This window comes from Cucurbita pepo, chromosome LG11 (assembly GCF_002806865.2).
Source record: "Cucurbita pepo subsp. pepo cultivar mu-cu-16 chromosome LG11, ASM280686v2, whole genome shotgun sequence".
Classification (NCBI taxonomy): domain Eukaryota; kingdom Viridiplantae; phylum Streptophyta; class Magnoliopsida; order Cucurbitales; family Cucurbitaceae; genus Cucurbita; species Cucurbita pepo.
The window spans coordinates 1,833,191-1,857,391 of record NC_036648.1 but is presented as its reverse complement, the minus strand read 5'-3'; the positions used below and the strand labels follow the sequence as shown (position 1 = coordinate 1,857,391).

The 24,201-nt window shown below is 34.2% G+C and overlaps 4 protein-coding genes across 10 annotated transcripts in view; 2 read left to right on the top strand and 2 right to left on the bottom strand.

The window, feature by feature from the left end:
• Positions 1 to 10: 10 nt before the first annotated feature.
• Positions 11 to 7,517, bottom strand: LOC111805612 (tRNA (cytosine(38)-C(5))-methyltransferase). 2 transcript variants are annotated; one of them, XM_023690744.1, is made up of 10 exons: positions 7,363 to 7,517; positions 7,160 to 7,270; positions 4,864 to 4,957; positions 3,764 to 3,882; positions 3,557 to 3,679; positions 1,867 to 2,200; positions 1,670 to 1,764; positions 1,299 to 1,364; positions 1,120 to 1,184; positions 11 to 273 (listed from the first exon to the last, which is right to left on the bottom strand). In XM_023690744.1, exons 1-10 carry the CDS (start codon positions 7,435 to 7,437, stop codon positions 195 to 197), a joined length of 1,161 nt encoding a protein of 386 aa, XP_023546512.1. In that variant the 5' UTR covers positions 7,438 to 7,517; the 3' UTR covers positions 11 to 194. The 2 variants fall into 2 exon arrangements, with proteins under 2 accessions (XP_023546512.1, XP_023546513.1); XM_023690745.1 differs by having other exon boundaries at positions 4,864 to 4,919; positions 7,363 to 7,505.
• Positions 7,518 to 8,146: 629 nt separating this feature from the next.
• On the top strand, positions 8,147 to 15,140 carry LOC111805310 (peptidyl-prolyl cis-trans isomerase CYP95-like). 4 transcript variants are annotated; one of them, XM_023690316.1, is made up of 14 exons: positions 8,147 to 8,304; positions 8,726 to 8,852; positions 9,130 to 9,184; positions 9,527 to 9,615; positions 9,921 to 9,945; positions 10,906 to 10,944; positions 11,921 to 12,038; positions 12,218 to 12,345; positions 12,463 to 12,823; positions 13,059 to 13,177; positions 13,301 to 13,496; positions 13,586 to 14,272; positions 14,385 to 14,453; positions 14,643 to 15,140. In XM_023690316.1, the coding sequence occupies exons 2-14, from the start codon at positions 8,775 to 8,777 to the stop codon at positions 14,944 to 14,946; spliced, it is 2,268 nt and encodes a 755-aa protein (XP_023546084.1). In that variant the 5' UTR covers positions 8,147 to 8,304; positions 8,726 to 8,774; the 3' UTR covers positions 14,947 to 15,140. The 4 variants fall into 4 exon arrangements, with proteins under 4 accessions (XP_023546084.1, XP_023546082.1, XP_023546086.1 ...); XM_023690314.1 differs by having other exon boundaries at positions 12,448 to 12,823; XM_023690318.1 differs by lacking the exon at positions 8,147 to 8,304 and adding an exon at positions 9,751 to 9,799 and having other exon boundaries at positions 12,448 to 12,823.
• Positions 15,141 to 18,322: 3,182 nt separating this feature from the next.
• On the top strand, positions 18,323 to 22,230 carry LOC111804872 (acyl-protein thioesterase 2-like). 3 transcript variants are annotated; one of them, XM_023689678.1, is made up of 10 exons: positions 18,323 to 18,513; positions 19,157 to 19,248; positions 19,338 to 19,452; positions 20,403 to 20,439; positions 20,535 to 20,604; positions 20,728 to 20,832; positions 21,178 to 21,328; positions 21,439 to 21,521; positions 21,626 to 21,719; positions 21,805 to 22,230. In XM_023689678.1, exons 2-10 carry the CDS (start codon positions 19,218 to 19,220, stop codon positions 21,899 to 21,901), a joined length of 783 nt encoding a protein of 260 aa, XP_023545446.1. In that variant the 5' UTR covers positions 18,323 to 18,513; positions 19,157 to 19,217; the 3' UTR covers positions 21,902 to 22,230. The 3 variants fall into 3 exon arrangements, with proteins under 3 accessions (XP_023545446.1, XP_023545448.1, XP_023545447.1); XM_023689680.1 differs by lacking the exon at positions 18,323 to 18,513 and adding an exon at positions 18,546 to 18,649; XM_023689679.1 differs by lacking the exon at positions 18,323 to 18,513 and having other exon boundaries at positions 18,770 to 19,248.
• Positions 22,231 to 24,051: 1,821 nt separating this feature from the next.
• LOC111805486 (protein tesmin/TSO1-like CXC 2) overlaps positions 24,052 to 24,201 on the bottom strand; it is an 805-nt gene continuing 655 nt past the window's right edge. Inside the window, exon 2 of the mRNA XM_023690589.1 lies at positions 24,052 to 24,177. Within this exon, the coding sequence (XP_023546357.1) occupies positions 24,052 to 24,177 (126 nt within the window). The remainder of the gene's footprint in view (positions 24,178 to 24,201) is intronic.

The following is a 24,201-nucleotide window of genomic DNA, read 5'->3' as shown; positions in this document are numbered from 1 at the left end:
AAGTATTATATTTAGAACAAGAAATATATCTCTCCGTTGAGTAAAATAGTTTAATACATAATTCACTAGAAAATTGATTACTCCGGAAGAACAAATACAGTGCCTATTAGTGGTTGCTCTCTTGGTTTACAAATACAATGCCTGTTCCAACGTCTCCCCATTTTTGTATTCTTGGATGGGAATGGAATCTTTAATCAAGATGGCTCAGCGAAGAGATATTTGAGCAAGGGAGCAACAACGGCAATGCTCAAACTATTCCCCAGCAATGCATAGCTGCACAGAATAACAAACGTTCTATTAATTCTATGTTTGCCAGTTTTAATCAGTGTAGGAAAAACAACTAAAAAGACAGCACCAAACTACTGAACCAATATTTCAGTAGTTCTTGTGATCATGTTTGAAAATGATTTTGAAATAGTTAAAATTACTTAATTTTGATTGTATGGGAATGAAACAATTAATTTTAACTATTTTGAACTCACTCTCAAACATGCCCTAAATGACTCATTTCACCTACCTAAACAGTGATGCCTTTGTCTTTTGAAATTTGATAATTAGAAGTCCCAAGTTTTTTTTGTTGCTATCAAAGGAATTAATTAATAAAAAGGTCAAAATTTCAAAACACTTCATTGTCTTTTAAAATCTGATAATTAAAAGTCCCAAGTTTTTTTTTATTATCAAAGGAATTAATTAATGAAAAAGGTCAAATTTTCAAAACACTTCATTGTCTTTTGAAATCTGATAATTAAAAGTCCTAAGTTTTGTTTTATTATCAAAGGAATTGATTAATGAAAAAGGTCAAAATTTCAAAACACTTCATTGTCTTTTGAAATCTGATAATTAAAAGTCCTAAGTTTTGTTTTATTATCAAAGGAATTAATTAATGAAAAAGGTCAAAATTTCAAAACACTCCATTATCTTTTGAAATCTGGTTTTTTTAATTATCAAAGGAATTAATTAACGAGAAAGGTCAACATTTCAAATCAAGTGTTTTTTTAACAGTACGAGGAAAAACTGGTCGTCTTGAAATCATAACTATTATGTCTAGAGAGGCCTGCAGAGTTGAACCTATGAGCGATGAGGAAGGGAAAGGGTCCATGAGAAAATGAAGATACATACCGTTGTCTGAGGCCGATATGCTGTGGAAATTCAAAATCTTCCGGAAAGGAATGCAGGTTAGCAACCTAATATTTGATAAAAGGCAACAAAATCTACGAATTAATGAACTGAAACAACTGCAAAATGAGATCTAATTAAGAATCATTTCAATATCGCTTTAATATAAAATCATCGTGCACCTCTCTAGGAGTAAAATATCTGAGCTTCTGCTCCTTCAGAGAATGAGCCTTACCCATCCTTTCCACCTGCAGCAACAAAAGTCAGATGATGTTGCATAAAATTTGCATTTAATAATTCTAGACGGACGAATATCGCTGCTGATCAACACAAGGGGGGAAATTGCAGAAACACCACGATAGATCTGGTTCTAAATAAAACTTGAAATCTAAATATGAGAAGCATCAATGATTTTTGTTTGCTTAACATGCAACATCAAGTTTGGGACGTGCTTCATTTCCGGGTTCGGGGAAAAATACAACTCTATTGTACCCCCACACCAAAGGTGCAAGACCATACATTCAAAACTATTATGTAAAGGATGAAATTTTACCTCAAAAGGTGCCAAGAGTGAGCCGGTACCCTTCACATATCGGTAGTAGCTTTTTGTGAAACAGCAGCATCGCCTTGAATCAGGATATACGATATCTGAACTATTTTAAGGATCTAATCCATAGTCTATAGTGAGTACTGGTGATGAGATAGTATGGATCATACTATAACAATTAGACGTAAAATATGTCTGGATACCCATAGCACTGCCCCATCTGTCAATCAAACTGGATGGGACGAGATACTGACCAAAAGAGTCAATGTCTTGCTCATCCACATCCTTGGTTTTCTCCAATGCACCCTCTCTGTGAATACTACTGGCATCATGAGAACTAAACTCGTTTTGATGGTTGGAATTGTCAAGAAACTTACATATTGGCTCACAAGAGAGCAGCAACTTATCAGAAGTTGTTTGTGATCCATGACTTTCAATGATTTCTAAGTCAGCATAATTCTCGAGCAATGGCCGCGGAGACCAAAGAAGTTGATTATTACATAATTGTGTCTGAAAGGATAAAGGCCTCCTTTTAGCCTGCAAAAGTAAAAGGTTGCCACATAAATTTAGAAGCTAAAGTTTAGGTAAGTAAGAAAAACATATTTTTCACAGTACCAAGTAATCGAAAATAAAATAAAAAACAGATGATAAGATCTGCCTTGAAACAATTAATTCACAGACAAATAAGGCAAATGCATATTACGCCACCATCTAAGTGTTTCTAATCTAGACTACAGTGGGTTTAAAGCAATGGCTAGAAGTAAGGCACTCATCAAGATAATGACACAGTGGGGGCACGATCACAATCCTTTTTCTCAGTTTCTATATGGGAACAATTCCACAGTTTCAATATTTTGTCAGTCGGTGTCATCAGGAGTACTCCACAAGGGTATTTTAAAAGTGCATCGAGAGTAGGCCGACCAATAGCTGAATATGTCCCTGGGAAGTTGGAACTTTTTTTTTTTTTTTAAATTTTTATTGCCCCCTTCTCTCCAGTGTTATTCTTCATCTTGCTAGCCATTATATGAGTATTTTCCCCTGAAAGCCCGCAGCCACAGAGACTGAAAAGTCCTTCAGTCTCACTAAGGAAAATTCGCCAAATAAATCTTTCATGTGGTTGGGGGTGCATTGAATATGCGACTATTTATGTAGCAGCTTTGTAGGAGGTGGGAGGAGTTAACAGTTCTGTAGGGGCAACTTCTAGTGTCTTGGTTTAGATGACGATGATGATAAGGATGAGGAGGTTACAACATAAAATGAATGATACTCAAAAAATAATTCATTTAGAATTTCAAGTAATTAAAACGGTTGCCTAAGAAGCCAGTTAAAAATGTTCTTTAATGTTATCAACAAAAGAACACGTTCCTATGACCCTTTAATGTTTTTTTTTTCCCCTAAACGTTCCTGGCAAAATTGTTGCCTTTAGGAGTTAAAAAGATGTCTTCCTTGAGAGATTTGATGTGATGTTTATTATTTTTTTTCTGATATTTGTGAGTGTCTAGGCCCAATATGTGCGCACATATACTATTTTCATTGGACAACTGCCTGACCATACTACATTTGATTGCTAAGGTAATTTGTATAATATTAAATCTTACGTAGTTGGCTACTATGACTTAAACTCATTCTCACTGAACTCTTTATTGTCTATATGTTCTTTATTGAATACTAGACCAACCCATAGTGATCTGTATTATTAAAGTTATAAATCATCAAGGACAGAAAGCTAAACTACATAGCCATTGAAACTAGCAGCATCTTTTTATTGGCATCAAAAGTCTCATGAAATTGTAATGATATTGGGGAAATTAGATGTGAAAGGAAACTTTTTAACAATAACCAGGAGAAGCTGTGTAAGAACAGAGAGAAAAGAAAGTGAGTAAAGTATGGTACCAGACAGAAGTACCGCGGTCTGGAATATGGGACACGAAATTGCATTGGGCTTAAAATAAACTCCTGTCTAGAAAAACCAGCTTTTTCCAATATCTCAATCATTTTTGTATGCGTGTCAGATGTCTGCAACAAAAAGGAAGGCATCTAAAGTATGGCAACGAATCAGCCAAGTAAATTCCAGTGCACAGATAAGTTCAAGAAGCATACCTCAAAGCCAACGACGTTTTCCATGAATAACATTACTGGTGGCCTCGATGCTTGAAGCATCAATTCAAGAATTTTGAGGAATGAAAATGCCCGGGCATCGCCAGATTGCTTTTGCAAACCTAATTAAATGGTGCACAATTATCCACTTTCATTGCATGCATAAAATGGTTGCAGACAGATTGTTCTGGTGAAAGGCTTGTAAACCTTGGTGTGTGTGTTACACACATTTGTATATGTATAAAATGAGTATGAATGTTCCAGCATCAGGATTTCAACTATTCTAATGCACATTTTAGTTTGTTATGTTACAGTCTTATAGATAGAGAACAAACACAGAAAAAAAAAAAAAAAAAAAAAAAAAAAAAAAAAAAAAAAAAAAAAAAAAAAAANTCGTTTTGGCAACAATTTATAAATCAATGACATTCTATTTAGAAGGTGCCTTTTACAATACTCGTACTCTATTATAGATAGGAATTAAATGAAAAGAAAAGGCAGTTAAATGCAAGAATATATGAAAATAATTAATTGACGCATAGAAAGCAGCAAAGCCGTGATATAATAAACGAATTTCATACATTGCTAAACATATATTTCAATAAATGATCTAAACTATATTATATCATTGAAAAAGTATATATACTAAGATTAAACTGTGCTTGTCATGAATCTACCATTTTTGCTTAAAACATTTTTCCAGCCCAACTCAAGTGAATAGGAAATCATTTATCATAATTTACGGAAAATTAACTAAGAAACTAGCTTTGTAAAAGAATATTCTGGAAATTGGAAAATAAAGCCTCTAATATATAACTAGTTTGATTCTGAAGCATGTTCCCCAATGATAGTTGACAAGTAGAAATTTCTCACTTTATCACGGTGCTTTATTGAATGAAAACTGAAAAACATTCAATAGTAGCATGTAGCAAAACCATTTATTTGAAAGTTTAGCTTGAAACTGGTAGAATATACAATAGTTTAAGACACTTTGATATTAATAAATAGTAGGTATGAAGTGTACTTTCGGTTTGCAAAAATTTCCTTAAACAAACAGCAGGCGATACAAATTATTTACTTACTTCTCAATTGTCTCGTAACCATACCTTGTCTAGTATATGGTTGGCAAGGAGGTGAAAGAAGCCAAACGTGAGCTTGGTAGCTGTCGATATCAGCAGCAGTCAGACTTTCAATATTACCCTACCAAATAAAGTTCTTAGAAAAGAATGATATGATAAATTTATTTGAAAACAGAACAAAGTTTGTCCCAGTAGTATGCAAACTGAAGAAGCTTAAGATTAACCCAAAACAGCACGTTTTGGATAATCTTGAGCCGTATGCTCTGTTTTGTTCTTGAAAGAAAACAGCCTAATAAATGTTAGTTTTGATTTCCAAAGCGAAGAAAATTGCACAAAATTTATTTACATTTTTATATTGTGTCTCATTAAGATAAAAATTTAAAAGTTTAAAAATGAGCTTTTATTTTGCACTAAAAAATTACAAAACATTGTTTTCAAGGGTTTCATATCATTTGGTATCAAAGCCCTAAACAGGCAAGTACTAAAACCTTGAATCATTTAGTATCATATTCTAAATGATATGAAACCCTAAGGAATTGCATATATGAACTCTCCACCCTTCTACCAAACAGGAATTCCACCCAACGAGAACTCCTGATTGTCAAGCCTCAAAATCCCAAATCAATTTAGAATCAATCATAAGGGAAGGATTAGATGATGGATTACCTTGATGATCAAAGACCTGAGGTAAGAAGAACTAGTTCCTAGGTAGAACACTCCACAAGAAAGTTGATTAAACTTAACTTTTTTTAAGAAAAAAAAAAAGAGTTGATCAAACCTACATGAATGCTCAAGCATGCAACCCTAAATTAATAATTGCAAGGAAGGTGGTGAACTTTCAGTCATTTGCACAAAATTGAGGTGTTTAATCTCTGAGGACCAATATGGATGCGAAATATAATAATTTTTTCAGCATCCCAAACTTCTAGACTCCAAATTAGATAATAGATCCAAAAACTAAGGATGTTGGACCTACGTAGTTGGGAAAAACGAGAATTCACCTATACCACGGAAGAATTCAAGGGCACTCCATGGTTCGTTTTTTAATATCTAGTTCAATGTCTTTCTTATAGTTCTCATTTGCTTTCTAAATCTTACCATTAGCTCAACCAAGGGAACAAGGTTGCTTTTGACTATAATAACTAAGCTTAAAAGGAAAAACTAACGCTCCTAGTTAAAAAAAGTTCGCTGGCGAAATGTAAGAATTTCTACAGGTATCCTAAATGTCTAGACTCCAATTTAGATAATAGATCCAAGGACTAAGGATGACAGACCAGGAAAATGAGAATTTAATTGAGAGCTGCCGTGCCACCTACATCATTGTAGAATGCAAAGATTCTCGTTCATACTTCAGACTCAAAATTTGCGTCTTTCTTGGAGCTCTTTTGTGCATTCTGAATCTTACCAGTAGCTCAACCAATCACAAATGGTCTCTTTTGACCATAACTCGTACAAAGAAAAAAAAAGAAAAAAAAAGAAAAAAAAAGACACTCCTATTCAAAGGAAGCCTTGCATGAGCTGTTACATGTCCTAGATTGCATAACGCTTATAGTTTGACAATTCAAAGAGAAATAATAAAATCCACTACGCTAGTCATTTGAATAAGAGATTCCAACAGAAATGCTTCATATAGCTACCATATTCTCCACTACGTTGTGAGTTCGTACTAACTTCATTTGTAATCTTATCGCTAAAGAAATACGTCCATCAATCAGAGGTAGGTAATTCCAACGAAATAGACAATCGTAGTTTCAACATTCAATAACTGCAACTTAAATCTACTAAAACCACGATTGATAAGAACTGGCATCTCATTTCTGAACTTAGAGAATTGTTTCGTTATCTGTACTGAGAAGCAGCAAAACTTTACTCCTTCGACAGATGAGTAATGGAACCGTTCTCCAAAAACAAGAAACAAGAAGAAGAAAATGATGTCAAAGAAATGCAGGACGCTTTTGCTTCGGAAATTCAAAAGAAAGTCCACGACGCTAGGCATTTGAATCAAATATCCAACAAAAACACTTCATATAGCTATCGTACCGTCCGCTTACGTTGTGAAGTCATACTAGCAATCTTAATCTTATCACTTCAAAAATATATCCATCAGCGTGCAGGAGGTAATTCCTCACAACCTAGATATGCTTAGCTCCAACATTCAACAATTTAATATTCAATCTACTTAAACCACGAGTGGAGATAATTTATTCAATTTTGAAGAAAACATCAGTTTCATTGTTTTATGTCGAGAAGCAGCGAAAATTTATTCCTGCGACAGCAAGCAAATCGATCTAAAAAACGATGTAAGAAGGAGATTCTGTCATACCTGATATGGACGATCACCGAAATTGTGCTCGTAAACATCGTTTGCTTTGTTGTTAATATCAAAAGCTCGTATCACTTTCGCATCGATGCCAGCACGCAGTAGCGAGTACCTCTGTAAGAATTAAATGCACAAACAACGCCGCTGTAAAGATATACGCCTGAGATAGAGAACGACACAGAGAGAGGCGTAGGAGGAAAGAGTACCATGCCGCCTATGCCGCTGTAGAATTCAAGGACTCTCCATGGTTCGCCTTGCAGCTTGGGAGAAACCTTCTCCATTTACGTCTGGTTACTCTGCCCCGCCTGTGCGGAATCTTTGCGCGGCAAGTGCTACCTCGGCTAGAACTCGCACAAAATTTTAGTTTATATATGGCTCCTAAAGAAACTTGTCTTATTGTGCTTTGCGGCGATCCCGCCTATATACTAGACGTCATTTTGTTCAGGGTTTGGTTAAAATGCGAAAATAAAATGACTTGTAAATCAAATAATCGTAGACGATGCACCATAAATTTTATTTTTAATAATTTTAGATAATTAATTATTATTGATTATAATATTTTTATTAAGTTAAATTATTAAAATAGTTTCAACCAATTAAATTTTATACGTTATTGGAATAATAATATGCTTTAAATTTTAGATTTTTTTTTGTTTATTTAACTATGAATTTTAATCATTATCAATGAATAAACAATTTTAGTCAAATTATATAAACTTTTAATTGTAAATAATTAATACAATATCAAATTAAATAATTAATAATAACTTTTTTCTTTGACAACCTGTAAAATTAATAATTAAAAATTTTAATTTCACCCGATAACATGTATTCGGTTAAGAAATTAAATCACCTGTCGTGTTTATATTTTACTTACATTTCTTGGACTGGGCCGACGAAAGAACAAATGGGCCACTTTTACAAGCCCAAAAACAATGAATCCGCATGTATTAGCCTACACATCGTCCATCTCTCTGAGCTCACCTGGGTTCAACTGTTTTATTTCTTTTTATTTTTCTTTTTATTTTTTTTCTGTGGTTCTGCATTTCTCAGGTGACATTAGGGTTCTCATACTTCAATCCGTAATTTGTCAACATTTGTTTGCAATTCTTCTTTGATCTGCGTGAACTCTCTTTCATTTGAGGCGGGTGAGTTTATTGGTTGCCCCCTTTAATTTCAGTTTTCGTTATGGCTTGTGCATCATGCAGTATGCTTGAAAATCTATTTCATCAAAGTTCATCTTCTATATTGTTTGAGCGGCTAGTATTGTTTCTCTGCGCGATTTTGTACTGTAGAGTATCAATTCTATTTAGGTTTTAAGGATTTGCATTTAGTTGTTCACTTATTTAATTTACCGCGAATATTTGCATGCGCCAAATTGACTTATCTGATAGTTTTTGATGCGTTAAATTAAATTTTATCGGCTGATTTTGTTTCTTGATCACCCGACTTAGCGAGCGTATAGAATATTTTTGTTAATGTGTTGCGTCTTTTTGACGTTGATGAACGACTGGTGTTTATTTGCCTCGTGGTTTAACGTAGTGACTTGCATTCAACTCATCCAATCAGGTATATGGTTGTAGTACAAATTTGAAGCTGAAGGAAGGGAAAGAAGAACATGACAAAGAAGAAGAACCCATTGGTTTTTCTGGATGTCTCAATTGATGGAGACCCCAAGGAAACAATGGTTTTTGAGGTAGTTTCCTATTTGCACCTGCCAAATGTATGGATTAAGTAGTTAAAGCCATTGTTTGTGTGATACTTATTGCAGCGTTTGTTGTTATTATTATTATTATTATTTTGTTTGGATAAGAAGCAATTTTATTGATAGTGTGAAATTACAAGAAGGGGGAAACCCTTTTTTAATTGAAGAAAAGGTTAATTTTACTTTTATGTTCCTTTTTAATTTTTCAATATGGTTATTTTTGCATGATTACATATTTAATTTTTCTTTCCTTTGCATAATTTTTCAGCTGTTTTATGATGTTGCTCCAAAAACGGCTGAGAATTTTCGTGCTCTGTGTACAGGTAAATCATATTCTAAATATTAATGTTTGTTGTTATTGCAAATGCCAGATTCCCATTGTTCATATCCTATCAACCGTTAATAATTATCAGACTGCAGAATATGATGTTGGTAGTGTTACAGACCATATTATCTTACTCATATATAATAATCTTGTAGAACTATGTATGTTTAGCAATATTTCTTTTTTTCACCACTGAGTTATTATTGGAGTACTAATGTTGGCAATACTATCTTTGCGGTAAAATGTATTTTATTTAATTATTATGGTGAACAACTTGCCTTTCTCCTTTATATAACTATTTATGTAATTTTGGATTACTTATACTTTATTTTGATTTCAGGAGAGAAAGGAGTTGGCCGAAAAACGGGAAGACCACTACATTATAAGGCATCCTTTTTTCATCGGATTATTAGAGGTTCCATGGCACAGGTATGTCTACATCGGGGTGGTCATCTTCCCCAAATATAACAGATTTTATATTGGCTGTAACGCCATGTTTTCTAGTTGAATGTACCTTAGAAGTGGTCTGTCTTTTTTAGTCAGTTACCCTTGTTTATGCTGTAGGCTACAGGGCTGATGGTCAAGAATCCTTTTCTTGTGATGTAGTTTTAAGGTTGTACTTGTTAAGCTGTCCATATTTTTTTACTTAGTTCTCATTGATACCCAAGTATTTTGTAGACATGTCATATTCTTTCTTTAATATGAATTAATGGTTCTTTTCCATATCTTTCCAGGCTGGAGATTTTGTCAAACGAGATGGTATGTATTTTCTTTGGCCTGTTTATTTTTCTCATTGGATTGTCTGTTGAAGTTATATTAATTGTTCTTTCATTTTTTTCACATGTATTTTAATGCTACAGCAATGAACTTGGCTCTGTAATTGGGTAGAGATGCCCTTACCAATCTTTGAAATTGGTAATGCACCTTTAGGTTTAGTTTTTTTTTTTNTGCTGGCAAGGGGAGTAAAATGAATAACTTATTCATGCACATTGGTTGCTTTCTATGTTTGGTTGATTCAGCTGGCTGCTATTAAATTATATGTTAGTTACCTAGTTAAACTGTAACTTGAATTTTGAATTTAAAAAGAAATGCATTAGGCAACAACCTGTTACTATTTTTTTCCACTCCATCTCTTTGACGAAGAGATTAAGAATTCAGATTAATGTAGGATAGTTTAATAATATATTTTGTATTGATGAATAACTGAGTTTCATTGCATTTTTTTTTACATTTACACTTTGTTCGGTAGACATGCTTGTGTTCTATATGATCGTTAGTTGATAGTTGGTAGCTAGTGAATCGTTGAAGAGCTAGTCTATCTTGTGATTGGAGATATTCTTGCATGTATCAAAGAGTTGAATTAACTAAGTTTACTTTTTGAATAAAGTTGCCCTTTTCTTGGCCTTGCTATTGGAAACTAGAGCAATGTCTTTATTATTATTATTTTTATTGATAGCTGCCGTTGGATTTATTTTTATTTTATTTTCTTGAGAAACCTTGTTGAAGATTGTATCAATTAAATGTAATGTGCTGGACGACATCTGGTAACTACATCTTCTTTGAGGACTTACAAGAATGTGGTTTCTTTGAAAAGTTGTTTGAATATTGTCTTTGCTATTCTATAGAAGTAAGAACACTGACCTGTAGACAGTATTAACTTGTACGTAGGTTTTTACATGATGATGAAAGTTAATTCTTCCCTGCTCTTATCTTACTCAGGTACTGTTGGAGAGAGCATATACAGTGGAAAGTTTCCAGGTGAATTTTGCATTTTCTGAAAATTGTTTTTATGCTTTTTATGATGGAAGTTTAAATACGGTTTCATTTTGCTTGTATTACTCTAGTGTAGTTATTGAGTTAATGCATGGTTTGGTTAGGGACAAGAAGTCTGTTGTTTGTTGAAATGAGCTTTGAAATTTTCATCAGTCTTGTCCCAATGTGAATAATCTTTAAGTTTTGAGCTTGAGAGATTTGAAGGCAAATCTTCTATTTTTTTTAGCTTTAAAATGTGTGTTTTTATTTTTCAAATTTTATTATTGACAATATGAGGAGTATGCTTATAATTTTTGGTTTGATATGCTTATAATTTTTGGTTTGATATGCTTATAATTTTTGGTTTGATATGATTTGTGGTACTGCCTCTTTACATACTTTGATTTCTTAATTTGCTTGCATGCTTGCTATTATGGAATGGGGCGGCTAATAAAAACTTTGGTGGCTGTATTGATTTCTATAGTATTCTATATCTATTAGGTTAATTTAGATTTATTTCATTCTCATGATAAAACTTATTTTGTTAACTAAGAAAATACAGGTCATGGAGCCCCACTTTTTATTTTCTATGAGGTTCTTCCCCCACATTGATAGGTTTCCTTTTTATAAGTATATTACTGCTTTATATTCTTTGAAGACATTTTACTGAAAGAACTGCTACAAGTGATACTAATCTTGTTTCGGTTCTCTTGTTTCTTGACATGATATGATCTTAATCCATCTGTTGTAATTTTATGGGATAGGCTGTAGTGTCTCGCGCTATTTTTTTTTATTGTGACCATTACTGCGTGGCTTTCTTTAAGTGTACACTCATGCTTAGTATATTGATTTTCAGAAGCATCCTTTTGTTTAGATATTGTTTCTGCACAATTGATTGTAGTTTCACAAGCCATCAAAAGAGTTTTAATGTGCATGCTATTTTGGTAAAATTGAGAGTAACAAATGCTTGAAATTAATTCAGATGAACCTCCTCGGCTAAAACATGATGGACCTGGTCTTCTATCGATGGCAATTGCTGACCGTGACACTTTAGGCTCCCATTTTCTTATCACATTTAAGGCCATTAATCATCTTGACAGGTTTGTTAGTGTAGTATTGCGCTAATATACTATCGTTATTATGTCTTTGTTTAAAAAATTATTTTTATTACTATTGTACATATTATATAGATGAGAATAGAAGTTTGATGTGTTTTAAAGTTATCATATTATTTATGTTGACCTGATCTCTCATTCTCCCTCCGGTACTGCTCTTTTAGGAAGCATATAGTATTTGGAAAACTTGTCCAGGGTTTTGACGTACTGAAAAAGATAGAAAGTGTGGATGTAGAGGATGGTGTTCCAACTGTTACAGTGAAAATTGTTAACTGTGGCGAGTTTAATGAAGGTAGGAATTATAAAACATATTGATAACTTGTTATTTATTTTATTATTGTGAATTGTTTCTTGTGAGTTAATTTGTCGACCCTAAGGCCATTTTTTAAGTTAGTTGACTGTTTTGCAGAAAAAAGAAAGATAAACAAAATGAAAATAGGAAAGATTACTTCTTCAGATGACGATAGTCATGAAGAAAAGCGAAGAGGAAAGCAGAAAAGAACAAGGGAGAGGAGGAGGAGGAAGAGAAGATACCACACATCTGATTCAGATAGTTCATCTGATTCGGAATTAGACTCCGACTCTGAGAGTGATTCTGACACAGATTTGTCGTCGTCTTCTTCTTCTGAAAGTTCTTCCAGTGATGACAGGTCTAGAAAGAGAAAGAAGACTTCTACGAGAGGCAGATATAGACGTGGTAAAAGAAAGGATAAAAGACGTGACCGAAAGAGATGGAGGCATGATAAGAAGTCTAAAAGAAAATCTAAAAGGTTCTTGATATTATGACTTGAAAGTATATCTTCATTATTTATTTTTCTGATTCTTCAAGATTTTTTTTTTCTTTTTATTTGTTTGGGTGGGGGGAAGGAGCTTGAAAATGTATGATCTTGATACAGTTGATTGTTTGGTTCATGTCCTTTGGTTTTCTACGCATGCTTTTAAGTGAGTTAATATGGACTGCAAGATGGGCATTATCTAATACTGAGTTTTTTTTTTCATCGCCAGGGCCTTGGACAGTCTTACGGATACTGAAAGTGACAGCAAAAGCAGAAGCACTTCTGTGCAAGATGGCCTTGATGTTCAAGGGAAAGATATAAACCGTAAGGGCTTGTCAGTGAAACCTGGTAATTTTTTTCCCTTCATCCTTGATCTTGGTGAATATGATGATGGGTTCTTCAATTCATCTCTAATTCTTCCCAATCACTGCTTGATTGCACGCCTCATGTTGTTTTTGTGATATCCTGCAGGTGAAGATGTACCTCAAGCCTCGGATGCCTGCCATAGAAGGAGAGGAGAGGTAGATATGGTGGAAAATGATGGGGAGAGATCCCATAAGGAGAATGGTGAGCGAAGGAGCAATGGCATTGCTGAAGTGAATTCTAAATCTGACAGATGCTGTGAAAGACAACCTGATATTGTAGACGACCACCCTGGAAAATCTAGGTCCACTCTCCATTCTTGTCACGCCTCAGTTATTCTTTGTGCTTAACAATTGTTCCAGATCTGATATTTTATTAAAAGTTGATGAGCAGGAGTCGAAGCTATAGTCCTAGAAGGACGATGAGTAAGAGTATTAGTCGCAGCAAGAGTCGCAGTGTTAGTCCGAAACGAAGTATGAGCAGGAGTCGAAGTATTAGTGGAAGCCCGCCTCGTGCACCATTGAGGAGCAGGACCATTAGCAGAAGTCCTGTTCGAAATGGTAGCAGGAGCCCGGGTATGGGAAGGAAAGGTAGGAGTATCAGTAGAAGCCCATTACGAAGCGGGCCTCGGAGAGGAGTTAGCAGAAGCCCCTTGAGATCCAATCTACAAAGAAGTCCAAGCAGGAGCCCACCTAGAAGAGCCTCTAGAAAATCAATTAGTAGGAGTCCTGCAAGAGTTTCCAAAAGTGTAAGCAGAAGTCCATTGAGGTCGTCTCGTCAGAGTCTGAGCAGAAGCTCAGGTAGGGGGCCTTCTAGGAGGAGTATCAGTCGAAGTCCTCAAGCACCAGTTAGGAATCGAAGGAGCTACTCTAGGAGTCTTACTCCCATCCGTAGGCCAAGGTCACCTGCATCTGATAGAGGGAGAAGTGCATCAAGAAGTGTTTCCCCAGAAGGGTCTCCAAAGCGCATCAGAAGGGGGCGTGGTTTTAGTGAGCGTTATTCATTTGCTCGAAGATACAGAACACCCTCTGCATCTCCTGTCAGGTCATATCGTTACAGTGGAAGAGTTGAACGTGACAGGTGAGCTTTTTTGATCATGTTCAGTTTGTTTAATGTCACACTTCCAGTTTTCTATGCTTATAAGTGAACAGCTCAGAGAAATGATCTTTTAAGTGCTTGCTTGTGTTACTAGATATTCGAGTTACAGAAGATATTCTCCTAGGCGCTATAGAAGCCCTCCTAGAGGAAGATCTCCGCTAAGGTCTGTCATCTCTCTATTATTTCTCACAATCTAAGTTCTGAATTGAATCTATTCATGAACATAAGAGTTTCTTCTCATTTGACACATAGACCAACATAAAGCCTTAATCTTTTAAACAAGTACAAGTGCCCCTATGGTATTGTTACATGTTTTGTTCTTATGTTGCTTGATAACTTCTCATTTATACAGATACAGAAACAGAAGAAGCAGGACTCCCTCTGCATCTCGTAGTCCTCGTTACCGTAGTCGTCGTTATAGCTGTAGTCGAAGCCCTATTAGGAGCCGTTCCCCAGTTGAGGGATCCAGGTCTCGTGTGTCTCCTCGAGTCGTTAGGCGGAGATCTTCTTCAAGGAGCAGATCCCCATCGAAATCAAGAACCCCTGCGGATTCACAATCCCCAAGAAGAACGAGCAAAGATAGGTCCAGGTCACCTTCTGGTAGCCCAGATGGGAAGAAGGGCCTGGTCTCTTACGGTGATGGATCTCCAGATTAAGAGAAGGTAAAAAGATCATTAAAAGAAAGAAAGGACCTTAATGATTTCATGGATACCATAAATTATGCATTCTAGCCTTTGTATTAAACTCGGCTTAGATTTGTATCAGAGTACATCTCGTAGGATATAGAGTGAATAATATCATCTTGGATCATTTTCTTTTCTGGGTATTCAGCAGTGTTCGCATGTTTACAGTCGTTGTTTCGGGCGATTTCGATATCTCATGTTGATCCAAGGTTCTAGTTTCTCCAAAATATCGTTTACCTCTTATTTCTCTGGACAAGGGTCTTGATATATATATATATATATATATATATATATATATATATATATATGTTGCACTAAGCTCGATTTTAAATGACACGAATTCAAGATTCCTAAACTATCTGTTTTTTTAAAAGGTTTCATGTTTTTTCTTTAGTGTTTTGTTCGTTGTGCGTCAACTTGAAGATGCCAAAATCATATGAAAACTACCAAATTATATTCGACAGAAAGCATATTCACTAAATTTGTATATGATTCATATAGTTTAATATCAATCCAAAGCGTCGTATGAATTAGATTAATCTAAAATGTAAGATGAAATGAAGTAGTGGCGACAGCATCTTATTATATACAAATAAAAGGATTTGAAAGGTGACGAAGAGATCTATTTTAGTCCCATCGCCTATTATTCCAAAGATCAAATCCCATCTTAGGTTTTTATTATCAAAGAGTTGACAACTTTTTCTTTCAAAAGCAAAGTGTGTAGGGGTTTTTAATATCCAATTTTAAACAAAGTAAAAGTAAGTGCCCCGTAACTTTAGAGGCTTTTTCGCCAAAATGTCAATTTTTTATTACGAGAAGTTTGACTTTTTGAGTTGATTAGGACAAATTTTTTACGTTCTGTATTTGGAGAAATAAAAATATTTTTTTTGAAATTTCACTCGTTAATAGTATATATAAACTTATTCATTGAATACCCATCCTGTCAAAGAAAAAAAACACAAATATCTTTTGATATGAAAAAAAATTCTTAGCACACAAAAAATTGTATTCGCAATATTTTAGATTGGACTATTGATGTAACGGGGAGAATTCATTCTCATTACAAGATCTTTTTTAAAAGAAATGAAAAAAAAAAAAAGTCCTTTCTCTTTTTTGTAAAGAACCTTCCTTTTATCTTTTTAAAATTTGGAGATATTGCTATCTTTAAATTTGATTATAACGTTGACTCAAAAGAATTTCCTCACAAGAATATAATATTATATAATCGTATGAAGATTCTTTGAGGTGAAAGAAAATATATAGCGTTTTTTATAAAAAAAAAAAAATCCCCAAAAAACCCTTTATTTCAAGAAGTTGAAAGATATAATGATTTAAAGGGTTGAAATTGATTCAAAAATTTGGAGAAGAATCTAAAAAAATGGAAGAAAACGAAGGAGATCTATGATTCTTAGCTGTATTGCATAGCCATTCATTCTATAATTGACCAATTTTTCAACCCTTTTATCATTGATTTTAGTAGTATTCTTTCAAAGTACATACGTGTCGGGTATTCGGTATTACTACAAAATGTTTATCAGTATGTCCCTTTCAAATTTGGATAAGATCTCTCTTTATCACATTTCGATTATTAATAAATTTTTTAACGTTTTTCTTATTAATTTAAAATCTCCCCTTTATAGTAAACACAAAATTCAATATCATTTTGGAATTATGATTTAAATAAAATGTGTGAATATGTTTTTTTTTTCAAAAAGGGAAAAATGAAAAATTGAATTTTTTATCACAAAGAATGCATTGAGTAAATACTTTTTCTAAAAAGTTACTAATGTTGGAATAATTTTGAAATAAAATATTTTAAAAATAAAATTAACTTTTCTAGGCACAGAAAAAAGTAATAATTTTGAAGTGTATTTAATATAATTTATCAGGATAATGATTAAGAGAGAGTAAAAATTTGATTAATTTTTTAAAAAGAAAATTCAACACTAAATCTTTCAATATTAAAAATTTCAACCAACTTTTTATTTATTAAATAATTATCTCAATTACATTATCTGAATTATTCATTCAAATTTTTGTTTTTCATAAAATAGATAAAATAAATTTTCATTTAAAATTACATTATAAATACTTAAATAATATTGTAAATAATTTCCAAAGGCATTTTTGTAAAGCATTAAGGAAACGACACGTGTTTAAGTAGCATGATACTTTCCTTTTTTTTTAAAAAAAAATTCTAAAGCTAAATATTATTTTATTTTTCCCAATAATAAAGATTGATTCCAAAAAAAAAAATAAAGTCCGCATATTCTAATTTTTTTTTTTAAAATTGTAATTCGGAATTGAAAATAGTACGAAAAGGTTAATAAATTCATTAATTAAATTTTAAATAGATCTAAAAATATAAGTTTATATTCAAACAAACAACAAAATTATATGCATAATATAAATGCAATTATGAACAAAATGTTCTCTTTCCTTAAAGTCTAAAATTAAAGCATTCTTTTAAAAGTTAATATCAATTTTTGTTACTAAAGTGCTAATTTTAATTAAAAAAAAATTAAAAAAACAATATTCACGTAGTTATTTTTTTTAATCAGTTCCTAAAATTTTATATTTATTTTATTTTTATTTCAAAATTTAGTATTATTCATATCATTATTAATTTGTTAACAATGTAATTTCATATATAAATACTAATTTGATAATCTAAATGTTATTAAAACTTATATACAATATTAAAATAAAATTCAAACATTATTCTTTTATATACAATATGTAACTAATTTATATATATGAAAAGAAAAGTAGAAGCTTTGTGCTTCTATTTTTTTAATTCTAAAAAAAAAATTTAATTAATTATTTTTAATGCATTTAAATTTTAAAATTAACCTTGAAAAATATAGTCGAATTTTCAAAAAGGAAAAAAGTCTCAAACTTGTAAGCCATATTCATGAAAACATCATCACACGATTGAAAAGTACTTTCCCGAATGCTTTTTCTCTTCCATCTTGATTGGATAATTATATTCCAAACACGTATTTTTAATATATAATATTTTTAGGTAATTTTCTAGTTAAATTCTATTTTTAAATATAATTTTGTTTTTGTATTAATCTTTTATTATTTTAAATAATTATTTTTACTTTAAAGTATCTAAAACAGTGTCACTTTTATATGGTAAATATATAATATTTATTATTAAATTTTTTATAAAGTATAATTGACATATATTTATTTGGTTAATTAAAAAAAAGTACTGAAATTACAGATTTCATGCACGCCCTTCCCTAAAAACCAAGGAAGTTAGAAGGCAAGGGGGTGCAAAAAGGTAATTTCACAGGAAGCCCATTGTGTAAGAGAGTAGCCGTTGTTTCTGGACTTTCTGGGCCACTTTAGTCCCTTCGGCGTTTGAAGTATTACGAAGGAAACAACGGAATAAAAAGAAAGCAAGAAGAAGAAGGAGAAAGCAGTGTGAAGGGACGCGAAGGCAAAGCTTTTACAAAAGAGACAGAAACTGGAAAAGCCGATATGCTTTTCGGGTCGTTAAACACTTCTGCCCCTAATTTTTTGTAATTGGTAAATAAAAACCCTCAAATCCTCTTCACTTTCTGCTTCTGTTCTTCATATTTTAAGTAAATTTTAAGCAATCCGTCCAGATCTTTCCTATGAATTCTCGCCGTCATCAATGCTTGCTTGAACATTCAACTTTTAGGTCTGTAATTTGATGGCTGTCTTTTCATTCTTTATGTATTGTATTATACCCTTTTGTTTTTTGTTTTTTTTGCATAAAAAATGGTTGAAAATTTTGATTAGTTGCTATATTCTGGTGTTGCTGTAGTTGAAGTGCTTTAGCCTTGTGGGTTGTCCTGCGTTCACGGGCATAGATTCTTTGCCTCTCGCTCTCTTGCCCTCGTAATCCCTCTTTTTGTTGCTCCCTCTGTGGCATTATGAACTGAAGGGCTATGTCAGCTCAGAGCTCGTTTTCTGCATCGATGCTTTAATCTCTTGTGGATTCTTCTTTGCCCATAAAGATTTCTTGCCTTTTTCTTCCTTTTTTGAGATGCCTTTCACTTTTTTTTAGTATTTGAGGACTTTGGAGGCTGTTTATGGGATGTGATATCAGGAGTAGCTAATGGAAAATTCATGGGTTTTAGTTCCATTTCAGCCCTCCCAAGTGCATATAAATACAGTTGGTCAATTCTAAAACTCTTCATTGCAGGAACTAATTCCAACGCCCAAGTTGTGGCCTGTCTTGCTTCCAACATTTTTGTGGAAATACAATGAGCTATAACAGCTCTACTATGGGTTCTGGTTTGTTCACTTTCTGCTCATTTTGTTTTATTGGTTTACTGTCCATCAAGCTAAACTAGCTAGCTTTCATTTTTGCTTCATTATGTCAGGTAGTAGAACAGGCAGGATGAGCTTTGAGTTTGGGAGGACCCATGTGGTCAGGCCTAAAGGGAAGCATCAGGCAACTATTGTTTGGTTACATGGCCTTGGTGATAAGGGGTCAAGGTACTAATGGCTTATCTTCTTTACGTTCTCCTTCCTGTTTAGCCAGCTTATTAGAGTTATGTTACTAGTTTCTGGTTGACTTACTTTGAGATTAAGAAGACACTTTGAGGTACTATGTGAGATCTCACATCGGTTGGAGATGAGAGCGAAACATTACTTATAAGGGTGTGAAGACCTCTCCCTACCTGACGGGTTTTAAAACCTTGAGGGGCCCGGAAGGAAAAGCCCAAAGAAAACAATATCTGTTAGCGGTGAGTTTGAGTGGTTACAAATGGTATCAAAGCCAGACACTGGGCAGTGTGCTAGTGAGGACGCTAGGTCTCCAAGGGAGTGGATTGTGAGATCCCACATCGGTTGGAGAGGAGAACGAAACATTGCTTATAAGTGTGCAGAAACCTCTCTTTACCAGACACGTTTTAAAACCTTAAGGGCAAGCCTGTAAAGGAAAGTCCAAAGAGGACAATATCGGCCAGCCGTGGGTTTGGGCTATTACATACTTGAGTTTAAACACTCACTGAACTCTATGGCGCATTACATGTAACTTACAAACTTTCCATCCTAATTAGTGGGTTATATCTGAGCAGAGGACTTTCTTTTTGTCTTCCATGCCAAAAGTAAGGGAAGAAGTGGCTGAGTGAGAAAATGTCAGTGTCTTGCCCTATCTTCTTGTGTATGTTCATATATAGAAAGTTTTAAAAATTCTATATGCCTTTACTAGAGATTCTTATTCTGATTTCTTTTTAAGTGGGAAGGTAACGTCATGTTTTCTGTCCTTTATAATTAGAAAAAAAAAAAAAAAAAAAAATTCAAAATCAATATAAAATAATGATAATTATCATATGCTAGCTGATATCAGACATTTACATCATTAAAGGAGGGCTGGTTTCTTCATTATTGGAAGCCTATCTGGACATCTAATTTATTATTTATTTACTTCTAAATTTTTTCAGTTGGTCTCAGCTCTTGGAAACTCTTCCTCTACCAAACGTAAGGCTACTTAACATAGTAACCTTGATTGTCATTAAGTTTTGGGATTTGTTTAATATGATTAATTAACATAATAATTACGAATTCTGTTGCAGATTAAGTGGATTTGTCCTACTGCTCCTACTCGTCCTGTGACGTTATTTGGTGGATTTCCTTGCACTGCATGTAAGACTATCAAATTTCATAAGTAGATTTATTAAAATTATGAGCCAAATTCGTCGTATGAAAACGATATATTTATTCTTGGAATTAGTTTGAATTATGAGGTACTCTGCCGTTTCGTATCAGGGTTTGATGTGGGAGATATTTCAGAAGAGTCTCCTGATGATTTAGAAGGCTTGGATGCTGCAGCATCGCATGTTGCTAATCTTTTGTCTACAGAACCTGCTGATAGTATGTTTCTTCTTGAAAAGCTTTTTAACTCCCCCCAGCTGACTTGCTGTTTGTCACTTAATCACTGAACTTAATCATTGGTGTGATACTCCTCTGGTTGGTCACGTATGAGAGAGATAGAATCTCGTATTAGATTACTCGTTATTGTTGTGTCAAGGACTCGAACCGGTAGTTCTCATTTAAAACTATTTCATATATACGGTTTTGAAACGAAGAACAGTTCTGAATTGTACGTAGGTAGGTATAGATAGAGGTTTCATCTACCTTCTCGTATCGTTTTTACAGATGATACTTGGTGTTTGGCATACAAATTTGTCATATTCTCACTCTTTTTCTTACCAACAGTTAAACTGGGTATTGGAGGCTTCAGTATGGGTGCTGCAACTGCTATTTACTCTGCGTCATGCCGTATTCTTGGGCAATATGGAAATGGAAACCTATACCCTATTAACCTTAGTGCAGTTGTTGGGCTTAGTGGCTGGCTTCCCTGTTCAAGGTTTGATTTTTGTTTGTGAATTATGAAGAAGCCGAAACACGCAGTGCACGGTCGTGAGAAAGCCTACACGGGTGGCCTATGTTCTTTATCAAAGCCTTTTTTTGTTGTAGATCTTTGAGGAACCAGGTCAGTATGTCACACGAAGCTGCAAGGCGCGCTGCGTCCCTGCCCATTTTACTCTGTCATGGTTCAGGTACACTGCTAGTTTACGAGTTAAAGCATTAATGCACTCTTGTGAGAGAGAGTTTCTCTCAATTCCCTTAATCCTATTGAATTTTACTGAGCGGTTGGTTACAGGTGACGATGTCGTAGCTTACAAACACGGGGAGAAATCTGCACATACATTAAGTTCATCTGGATTTCGCAATCTAACATTTAAATCCTATAACGGGTATGTTCGTATCTCGACTTTCTAGTGCTTCTCGTTTTGTATGTCTGATAGTAAGTAACAAATAAGATGGGATCTTGCAATGCAGGCTGGGCCATTACACCATTCCTGAGGAGATGGATGTTGTTTGTAATTGGCTGACAGTCGTTTTAGCACTCGATGGCGTACGGTTGGTCGATCACTGAAGAAGTTGCAGAGAAGCATGGAGGTAAACAACGAACACCATTTTTTAGGTTCGTAACAAAAATGGTAGAGACATTCGAGCATCATAGGGGCAGCAGAACGAATGATCATAGTTAGTTTTGGTTGCTTCGTTAGTAAAGAATAAACCATTGCCTTGCTGGTTTCTGGTCTTTAGCAAATCTGATAGAGTTACTGTCCACGTTTTACTCGTTTTCGCCTTCGGTTTTTTAGTCTAAGTTCGGGGGTATACGAATCTGATAAAATTTTCAATGTTGTTGTAATCTAATATAAACCCTTTTCTAAATCTATATATCTACCTACTTACCACTGATCTTAGTTTTATGAATGAAATGTATTTATTTCAACTATTTACTTTAATTAGAACACATTTCCATAAATAAAAGAATCCATCAATCAATCCAATGCACAATTAACCCAAAAAAAACAACAAAATTCAAATAATACCTAGCCTGTGTATTCATATCTACACTGCTCCTCTATGATCCAATGGCTTGGCATTGTGGCTCAATCATCTCGCACTCGAGTCACTGGTAGCTGCTGCTCTTCATATGTCTCGTGGGGTGAGGTGCGGGAAGGGAGGCATCGACTTCACTATATATCTACGGCGCTCCATCCTCCCCAAAGAATTATTCATCCCAACCTCATATTCGTTGTTACCATAATGAGGGGGAAAAGAAGCCATATTTGTTTCTGGAGAGCCTCCATTAATGGACGTCGTCTTGCCTTCCTGAACTGGGGGCGTGTCGGGTGAACTACTTCCATTGCGTAGCTGGTCGATACGTGACATGCTTGTACAACCCTTTGGCTTGGATGGTACGAATGGCGTTGAATTGATCTGCTGCTGCTGCTGCCATTGGCAAGAATTTGCATCCATTATGTCTGTGTTTGGTTCTACAAACTTGTCGTAGCAATCTGGAGTAGACGAGCTCGCCGTATCAAATTCGGGTGAGGGGTGACATATGCCGGGCACGATCCAGGATTTTAGGGGATCTGTTTCGTAACTAAGTGAAAGGAAAAAGGAATTAGAAACAATTCAGATACAAAAATACCTTCATACCAATAGATCCTTACCCTGAGTATTGGAACGATGGTGTTTGCGGGGAGTTGAGTTGTTGACTATAGAACTCAGAAGGGGAGATATCTTTCCTTAATGCCGTCGCATCATGTTCATAGATCAAGCTGCCTTCCACGCTTCCAACATCAGCTTTTCCAGTTGGCACCACCTCTGGAATCGCATAAAATTTAAGTTGTTTTTCAATGCAGTTCACTAGATCATATGATCTACCATATGATGCTACAAAGCTTCTCATCACAAGAACACCATACCTTCTCTCTTGCCATGGTCATTCCTACAGTCATTACATCGACATCTCTCTGTGCATCCAACATTAGCCTTCGAAGATGATCATAATTATAATTAGAATGGTACGAAGTCGATATTATAAGATTAAATTATAAGTTTAGCCTATTTGAAAAATTGAAAACTTAAGATTCAATTTTTATATCAAATAAGTTGGTTAATTTAAGAAAAGGTTGAAAATTTAAAGTTCTATACCATATTTGTAAGCTTAAAATTTTTTTAGACGTTTTTGTTAGGAATCGACTCCCTACAATAGTATCATATGATCCATTTTGACTATAGGCTCTCATGGCTTTAGTTTGGGCTTGTTGGAGTTTTTTTTGTTAGGAATCGACTCCCTACAATGGTATCATATTGTCCACTTTGAGTATAGGCTCTCATGGCTTTGCTTTGGGTCTTTGGGTCTTTTGTTTTTTTTTTTTTTTTTTTTTTTNNTTTTTTTTTTTTTTTTTGTTAGGAATCGACTCCCCACAATGGTATCATATTGTCCACTCTAAATATAGGCTCTCATGACTTTGCTTTGAGTCTTTTGGAGCTTTTTTTTTGGTTAGGAATCGACTCCCCACAATAGTATCATATTGTCCACTTTGAGTATAGACTCTCAAATAGCTTTACTTTGGGTCTTTTGGGGCTTCCCCAAAAGACTTAGTACTAATGGAGATCTATTTTTTACTTATAAACCCATGATTCAACTCCTAAATTAACCAACGTGAGACTACTTCTCAACAATCCTCAACAAAAATTGGAAAGACCAAACTAAATGTAATTTAACTAATTACATAGAGATGGGTAATAAACCTGAAAGCATTCGCAATATTGTTTAGAGCACATAGACTTGATGCATTTGCAACCTTTTTTATGTCTAGCCAAGGATGGAGTCGATAGGCTTCCGTTCTCCTGTGGAAAAATCAACAATGAACA